Below are 8888 nucleotides of genomic sequence, written 5' to 3' on the forward strand. Positions count from 1 at the left end.
TCTGATCCAGCTCAGAGTGCCCCCACACAGCATGACGACAGTGTCTCCCCGGCCCCCCTCTGCCCCCTCGTCACTAAGGGGCCAGGTATCTGCACGCGCAACCCTGTTTACCTCCACAGGGCAGAAGGATTAGAAGCCCCAGCTTTGATGTCAGGTCCACAGACAGCATCACAGCGAAACTAAAGCTCTCAGGATTATTTTAATATCCAAGTCGCTCTCTTTTCTTTAGCGGGTGTTCAGAGGCAACGTAGTGCATGTGTGACAGACCGGGGATGGATAGGTAGCTGTCTGCAGTGGGATGTTTTTGATATTGTTCATTTGTACAAGGAGAATCATGTATCTGTGTTTTAGAGACCATTGTTGTTGTTAAGAATGTGAAGGGCAAGAAAGAGGAAAGTGGCAAGCTGAAAAGAAGAAATTCTCTTTGGTGTTCCTTAAAGTGAAATAATTTAGTTTGAAACGTTGAACTAGAAAGAAAATAACGGATCTTTCATCTTCTCACCTTCCACAATCCTACAGTAACACAGTGAAAAGCTTGGATGAGAAATCTAGCTGTCTCTCCCTGATACCTCCTGATTATCACCGTAGCAGCTGTAATTCATTTATTTCCACACTGCTGTCACTTAGAAATCCAATCTGTCAAGGGTCAGTGCCTGTAATGGCTTCCTATTAGAGTAAACAGGGAGAAAGTCTCATTTTGTATGTGTGCTAGACCACAGTACAGCCACAATCATGTCAAGGTCAACTTTTCTTGATTATCTCTTAATTTCCCTTTGGCCCTGAGGCATTGGAAAGCTCAATCGACTCCAGCTCATGTTTTAGTCTACAATCACTGCCGATGTGTGTTCCCAATTGACACAATCAGGCTGAGTGGTGCTGATATTGTGACATTTGCAGTGATGGCGAACTGATAATCCTCCCACAATTGCTTTCGTACCTTTCTATCATAGATGAACCCATAGGGGACCAACTGTGCTCCTGTGGACAATCTGTTGCTTAGTGACTGATCATAAACATGATACAGCGCAGCCCTGTCTCTTTAGATGTTATTAGCAAGTGGAGGATAGTGGTCCTGGTAGATCAAACTGCCTGTATTTAGATGGAGAAGATGGTGAGAGGGGTTCAAAGACAGAAATGACAAGAGCTCTCTCTAGTGGTGGCGAATGACAACAGTGTTCTGCATTGATCAAATCTTGTACAGCATTCTATTCTGTATCAGTGACCTTCCGGTTTAATCCTATTTGTTTTTTATTTTTGCGTTCTACCATAAGATAGTACTGTGTTCTGAAATGTTTGAGAAAATAATGGATTGTATTGGACTTTTCTTTTTTGTTGCCAATCATCGCGTGAGTGGATGGGAAATACTGCCTTTGCCAACAGTTCCTCCGAAATAGAATCAATATCACCTGGTACAGATCTACAACAAATGTACACAGCAGACTTCCTGAAATAAGTAAGCCACAATGTTCATAGATCTTAGCATACCTCAGTAGATTGTGTGCTGACTGTGGTCAAACTGCGAACATAAACTTGAATTTTGAGACTGTCACATTTAAAGTGTGGATATGAAATGATATGTAAATGTAGTCCTACTTAAGATGGAGATGTTAGGCACAGTTTTCTCCTGAAGGGCAAGGGGGATTAACATGATCTCAGTTCATTTGTCTTCATCAGTGTTTTACATTCTAGCAGGGAAGGGTCTTGTCAAGTCTCACTCTCTCTCTCTTTCTCTCTCTATCTAATACTAGTTCATGTTTTTACCACTAATTCAATAGTTTTCATGTTCACTTGATATTTGTAATATATACCATGTAACAAGGACTTTAGTTCAATGAATATGTTTTTCATCCATGCTTCCTAAATTTGGCTCTGTTGTACTGGAGTCTCCAGTGCTTGCAGTTAACCAAATACAGATGTGAGTCCCCCCTCCTGACAATCTCAAAGTCCACCCGCTTCCACCCCCTTATCTGATTGGCTGAGGAAAAATCTGAAAAACAGATGGGGGATCATGCCCAACTTTGGTATCATAGTTGAACATTTGTGCTTTATTCCTATCCTCAGTTGAAAGCACATCTGTAGGATGGCCTCAGAACATGACAGAGCTGTCCTCCAAGCCATTTTCAACCCCACAACGCCTGTTGGAGATGTTCCTGGTTTGAACCCAGAGGAAGAACTTACAGACGATGGTGAGTTCTGGACATTTTTGTTCATCACCATAAAAACAGTTTTGAAAAACGTATTCAAAGATCTTCTATTCCTTTTAAAGTGGTTTAAAGACCAGATGCCGGATTTAATTGGAGTTCCATTTCCTGGTACATTTCTGTGTTTGTAATGCCATCAGCCCTGACAGTTGAGTTGGAATGTGTTTCAGCCTGTTTATCTCCCTCTACCAGACGGAAGCTTTGATGCCCAGCTGCTGAAACAGGTGAAAGAGCGGGAGATGCAGGGCGTCTCTGCAGCAGAGGCTGGGGACCTACAAGCTGCTTTTGAACGATTCAACCAAGCCATCCTGATGTTGCCCGAACGAGCGTCTGCCTACAACAACCGGGCACAAACTCGTCGTCTACAGGGAGACACGGCAGGTAAACCTCATGGTACCACATCTACAGGGCTCTTTTGAAGGCACCCACGTCTGTCGCGTCAATCCAAACTCAACAGAAACAATAATCTGCTTTTGTAATTCAGTTGGAATGGGATTATGGGATTATTTGTGTGATCTGTTCGTGTGTGATCGGTATGGCTGTGAGAGGCTCTGCTATGTTTTGCCTTGGCTGCTGTCCAGTCAATGCCCTGTTGGTAACTCAGCTCTTTCCACAGGTGCTATTGAGGACCTGGAACGTGCCATCTCTTTGAGTGGTGGCAAAGGCAGAACTGCATGCCAGGCTTTGGTGCAAAGAGGCCTGATACTGAGGCTGGCATGCCAGAATGACAAAGCCAGAAATGATTTCGAGCGGGCAGCTGCAATGGGGAGTGAATTTGCCCGGCAACAGGCAGTGGTTCTTAATCCATATGCTGCTCTGTGCAACCGCATGCTGTCAGAGGTGATTAACAAACTACGCAACCCTGAGGTGCCTGAGTAGATTTAAGCAGTGAATCCATCTGTACCACTAACCACACCCCGCATCTGCACCTCAAGAGCAATCCATATTTCCTTAAACATTGTCGTAATTAATCTTCAATAAATGTCTATGTACAATTTTCTCAATGTTGTTGCTTTTGTTTCTCTTTTAATAATCGACCCAAAGGTAATGGAAATGACAGCCATTTCACAAATGGCATGATTCAAATACAGGATACTGTGAGGCACAGGTAGAATGTGCACGTTGTGCTAAACTCTACTAGTTACTAGGGTGAGAAACACTTTTACATTCTATTGTTTGGTGTGTGATCTATCTGGTCACATGAGCATCAAAGCTGAGGGAATTTTTGGAATAAGTATCATTTTCTACCAGTAGATGTCAGTGTGAGTGTACAAAGAAAAACTATGAAAAGTTGTCAGAATTCATGTTTATCATTTAATTCAACCCAAGTATGAACACAATTTGGTGGGGAAACGATAGGATACAATTGATAGAGATTAAATTAAAATGTTTTAATTATTTTGGCACATATCCTGTCAGTATTATTTAATGAAAACCCTTGAAATACAAGGCAAAGGAGGCATAGTAATAAATTACAACTACCTTCAAGTCGATGTGCCATTATGAAGTGTTACATTACTACATAAACATACAATAAGTTCATCCTCTTCCACAGGTTTTATTTTTCCTGGAACATGTTGACAAGACTCAGACCCTCGCCTCTCTTTTTGACCTCCCCCATGCCGGATAAAGCCACAGGCTCTCTCTTTTCCTCTTTCTCATAGTATGTGCACACTCTGAGGTGTTCAGACATGGAGGGAACGCTGTCCAAGCACCATCCGTCCACTCTGGAAAACAGACAACTAAACTCCCACACCTGCACAAAGAACAACAACAAGAGCTTTGGTTTAGGTTGAATATAATGGCACTCTGATTTTGACTCGGTACAGTAGGTAGGACAAGCAGATTGTAAACACAAATACTGCTGAAAATCAAAGCATACAGTAATTGTATCTATTATTAAAAACAAGTCATGTTACACCGCGGGGAGTTATGGTGTGTGAAAAGCCTTAAACAAAAGGGTTTGTAATCAGCCATGAAAACAATAACTTTACCAATGTACTAACAAGGATTTTCCATCTCACAGCTTCCACATACTTTTTGAGAGGTTTGAACAACAGAGAAAGTGGTGAGTATATTGTGTTGGAAGTACAGTAGACCATGAACATTTGCCACATAAAATTTTGTTTTTTTGTTTACCATAAAACAAAAGTTTTTTTTTTCAAGTGTTCCAGTGTTTTTTTGATTTGCGATAAAGCTTTTTGATAGATACGGCAGAGATTTTAACAGTCCTATATTCGATGTGTCAGCCAAACCATAACTATTTTACCACAGCAACAGCAATCTTTTATCAAAAGTACCAGGTTGGTAGATAGCCTGGCTTCAAATGGGTTCTGTTGAATATATCTTTGTGAGTTATGAGATAACAGCCATGTTATTGTGGCTGTACTATCTATTTGTGGCCTTGTTGGCATTCCAAATCACTGATACCACTGGCATGCTCTCTTTCCCTTGCACACACAGGACCACTTTCACTGGTGCCAAATAATCATTGGTGAGTCAACCAACAAGGACGCTTTTTACAACAGCTGTCACATGGGCAGCCTAGACACGTATTCCAACAATACAGTGAATGCAGCTGGACACCAAAGTAGCACAAGGTGACCTGGTGACTATGGATAATGACCTGAAAACCTGCCAGACCAGCAGACAGTCATATTAATTGGAATTCAGTACACAGCCTCAGCAGGTCACTAACATCACAGAATTGCAATGGAGGGAGTGGGTGTCATTTAACAGACAAAATATATTGGATTCTGATGAGGTATAGTATGTCCTTAATTTCTATAAAACAGAAAGTAAGTACTCACCTTATTTTTACATTTCCAGTAGGACCCCCCATGGGAATAGTTTTTTTTCTCCCATTTCAAAGAGACCATTCCTCTCCCCACCAACAGGGTGGCACACACTTCCCTCAGCCTTTGGGAGACCTGGGAGAGCTGGGACAGAGTGAGACTGTCCAGGAAGCCGGCAATGTGCCGGAGGATCTCAAAAGGCAGACTGCTCAGGGGGTCCAAGTTGCGAGCATGTTTTCGTTCACTACGGATGGTTTTCCCACCCTCACAGAGTGAGGAAGGGAAGACCGCTTGAAGTGCGAAGGTTCGAAGGTTTGGGCAATAGGTGATAGTGGCTTGATGCCCAACAGGATGGAATCTCCTCTGACTGAAGGTGCAGCCCAGGTACGCTAGGGGGCAGTGTTGTTCAAACCAGCCATTCAGACAAGACTGGATGTCTAAGTGCACATTTCTGAAATGAGATGTGTACTCATCACGGCGAAAGGTGTGACCGCACATGTAGTTAAAAGCCGAGCTGTTTCTGTTGTGTCTTCGGGTCACACATTCACTCTGAATCTGCACATGCAGGCCCTGGGGTCTGTCTGCCACGAGGTCAGCCAGAGAATCATCCTCTTTGAATGGAGCAGAGGAGAAGTTGTAGGTCTGTGTGCCTAGATCTACATATAGACCTTCAGTCCCAACACTCTCTGAGATGACGTGCCCCCTAAACTCTTTCTCCAAGGAGCACAATAAAGTGGCGGTAACCTCATCGTTTTTTGGAAGGTCTTCCATGGACAATCCTAAATCTGATGTGTCCACACTTTGGTGTGCTCTTTTAGGTTTACGAGAAGGATTTTTTATTAAATGGCTGCGCTTAGGTTTGTAGCTTGTTGGAACAGTGAATGAGTGAAGAGTTTGTACCTCAATGGGCTCCAGATTTCCATAAACAAAGTCCCTCTCTCTGGGGGTACAAGCAGCAAGCTGACCAAAATTAATGAGCATGCTTCCGTTGTGTGCCAGATACATGTTGTATTCAGCGATGTTAACCTCTTTGCCTAACCTCTCTAAGACACCATCTTCCCATGGAGCCAGGCCAGTTCTCGATAGATCGACACCCGTGGCACCATTCTCTTGGCTGACAGGTGACTCTCCAGGTTCTTCCCGACAGTTGGTTGCATCACAGTCTTCTTTTTTCTCATCCCTTTTCCGAGATTTTGGCTTCTTCTCCAGGTTTTTAACAGTTTGGTTACACCCCTGCATTTCCTTTTTAAATATTCCTTCCCAGGAACTGTAGTTTTCAATACCTTCCACATCCTTCTTCTTGGCCAGGGCATACCTTTCCTCTTGGCTAAATCCGTTCACCTCTCCATTGCTGCCAGTCTCGGTCAGTTGATCTATATTAAAATAATTTCCATCTCCATTTTCAGAGCTCACACCCCCAGTGGCCATATCTAGGAGGGCAGGCTCTTCAACTTTATTGGTGAATTCAGGGAATATGTTCTTCATTTTCATGGATTTAAAGAGCTGTTCCTGGTCCCTGAGTGCAATAGCCACATCCAGACTCAGTTTTCCATCAGACTTTGGGTCAGTCAGGACATTTCTGTAGAAGGTAGTGTCTGTTTCTGACACTGGCCAGCGGTTCCATTGCTGAGAGCAGCTTACAACACTGGCTGGACAGACCTCCAGGTGTTTAGCCAGCTTGTGGCGTTGCATAGAAGAGGGGCAGCCATTTTCTGCATTGAGGCAGGGTACATTCTTATTGGGGCAAAGTAACTGGTGCTCTTCCTCCTTGCACAAGTGAAAGACTGCCCCACACTGAAGGTGGCACTTGATGACCACACATGAGACAGATATCTCCACTGGGACTTGACAGTGAATGCTGTAGCACTTGTCACAGTGCCTGTGCTGTCCTGCGGGTGTCTTTCTGTTTTTCACCTTTAGAGATAGAAGTCATACCTCAATACAAAATGTTAAATCACTCAAAACACAAAGTTAATGAGAAGCATTGTTGAGAAGGATGCTTCACTTTCATTTTCATCCACTATAACAAAATAGCTTTAATCTTCTAAAAAGCACTTTTGAACTGTAGCTGAGAGGGATTACATGCATGGAGATAAAACATCAAAAACACTCACCATGTCACCAACAGATGTACTCCGATTTTTGAACCATCAAGAATAATATCAAACTCAACAAACTGAAATCAATCAAAATTTGTTTACAGTACAATGAAAACAAACAGAGAACAGGAAAAGTTCATTCACCATTGTCCCCATTCAACATGAGAAAAATGATCTATGTACTAAAAGAGTATACAGTGACACAGTTTTAACACAAACATCAATTTTAATAAAATCACGAATAAAGTAAAATTTCAGATAGACATCTGTACAATTTTCCATCAATGGTCTCTTACCTTTTGTTTATTACCTATTGTTTCTCTTCAGGTCTGTCAGCTTGTGTTTCTGTGCACCTCTGAATACCTCTCTCCTATGTCTGGGTGATATATATAGCCAGTGGGGAGTTGTAGACAAGCCACTGGGACAGGGCAGCCCTTCGACAAAGCCTCTAACAGGAAAGGTCAAGTTACGGTCTCCCTTATTACTGGAATGGTTTAGTACTGTTAATGAGGCAAATCTATGAGTATTTGCTTTTATTTTATCTGCATGCTATGTTTACAAATGAGAAATTGTGCAAATATAGATTCTACCTGAGGGTTTTGGATTATCAACATGTTTAGTTTTCATAGAGATAGTGTTAGGTATATAAATTAACAATTTAAAAAAATTCCAGTAGGTGTCGGGAGTGGACCATGGATACATTTGGACTCATTATTCTCCATGTCCACCAGTCACATGTCACAAAAATGGTATCCAAGTCTGGACTTTTCTGAATCTGTAATAGTTTAAAATGTTTATTTTTGAGAGGTATAATTCCCTTAACACATATGAACAAGCACAAGAACAGTGGTTGGTGTGCCCTCTGCCATTCTTAGATGATTTGTAGAAAATTAAAAAGGTCCTTAGGAATTATAGACTTGAACTTTCTCACGATTTGAACTATAATGTCACTTGTAGCTGATAATAACCTTGGACAGCTGCCAAACGCAACTGCATGGTGTTCTCTACAGTAGGATCTCAAATCAGTATTTATCTCATTGTGATGAGAATTTGATTTGAAATGGAAAATAACACACTTATTGTCTCATTACCATGACAATAATTGACCAGCTGAGACTGGTGTATTGAATCTTTAAAATAGAGTCCAAAATCTTCAAACGACATGCAATCAAATGTACTCATTGTAAAGACACTTATTCAGAGCGATTTTGTGTTGTCCACAAACAAGCTCTCAGCACTATTCTTTTATTAAAATGTGCTGTGTATTTTTTACTGAATTAGTTTTCTTGCAAAGACCAGATTGGATTTTTTACATAGACACATTACACATTTTAACATCGTCTTTCAGTCCTTTCTTGAACCGAGGCTGCAATAGATAGTTCAGAAAGATGTTACACTCATTTCTGACCCCAGACACTTGCTTTTTATGAGGATGAGAATAAAGGGTCCAACCATTTCAATTTTATGTAACATTTTATTACATGCTGTTCCTTTTTTTTTTTTAGCTATTCCCTCCAAGTCATTTCTCAAGCATGTCAAGAACTGGGGGAGGAGAAAATTGAGAAATGACAATTGGAGATGACCTGGTAAAACCTGCATCTTATTATAAGGTCAGCTGTGGGTGCAATGCCAGTTTTACAAATAGTATTACAATTATAAATCTCGAAAGAGCATTACTGGTGCCCATTGACAGTCCTGGTCATCTCAATCGAATACCATCCACTACCTGTGGAAAAGCCTGCTTCTCATATACATGCAGATGTTTATGGTCACATAAATTTAGCTTCACACCT

General features: G+C 41.6%; 2 protein-coding genes across 4 annotated transcripts; one reads left to right on the forward strand and one right to left on the reverse strand.

The window, feature by feature from the left end:
• The first annotated feature begins 1992 nt into the window (after window positions 1-1992).
• Window positions 1993-4283, forward strand: ttc36 (tetratricopeptide repeat domain 36). Of its 2 annotated transcripts, XR_009931623.1 has the most exons (5): window positions 1993-2186; window positions 2394-2582; window positions 2818-3041; window positions 3246-3350; window positions 3757-4283. XR_009931623.1 is itself a non-coding variant. In XM_062473258.1 (3 exons), the coding sequence occupies exons 1-3, from the start codon at window positions 2081-2083 to the stop codon at window positions 3078-3080; spliced, it is 558 nt and encodes a 185-aa protein (XP_062329242.1). In that variant the 5' UTR covers window positions 1994-2080; the 3' UTR covers window positions 3081-3196. The 2 variants fall into 2 exon arrangements, 1 of the variants encoding a protein (XP_062329242.1); XM_062473258.1 differs by lacking the exons at window positions 3246-3350; window positions 3757-4283 and having other exon boundaries at window positions 1994-2186; window positions 2818-3196.
• On the reverse strand, window positions 3578-7490 carry LOC134029212 (F-box only protein 40). Of its 2 annotated transcripts, none has more exons than XM_062473257.1 (4): window positions 7392-7490; window positions 7111-7147; window positions 5012-6910; window positions 3578-3957 (listed from the first exon to the last, which is right to left on the reverse strand). In XM_062473257.1, the coding sequence occupies exons 2-4, from the start codon at window positions 7111-7113 to the stop codon at window positions 3760-3762; spliced, it is 2100 nt and encodes a 699-aa protein (XP_062329241.1). In that variant the 5' UTR covers window positions 7114-7147; window positions 7392-7490; the 3' UTR covers window positions 3578-3759. The 2 variants fall into 2 exon arrangements, with proteins under 2 accessions (XP_062329241.1, XP_062329240.1); XM_062473256.1 differs by having other exon boundaries at window positions 7111-7172; window positions 7392-7476.
• Between the last annotated feature and the right edge of the window lie 1398 nt (window positions 7491-8888).

Source organism: Osmerus eperlanus, chromosome 11, assembly GCF_963692335.1.
Source record: "Osmerus eperlanus chromosome 11, fOsmEpe2.1, whole genome shotgun sequence".
Classification (NCBI taxonomy): Eukaryota; Metazoa; Chordata; class Actinopteri; order Osmeriformes; family Osmeridae; genus Osmerus; species Osmerus eperlanus.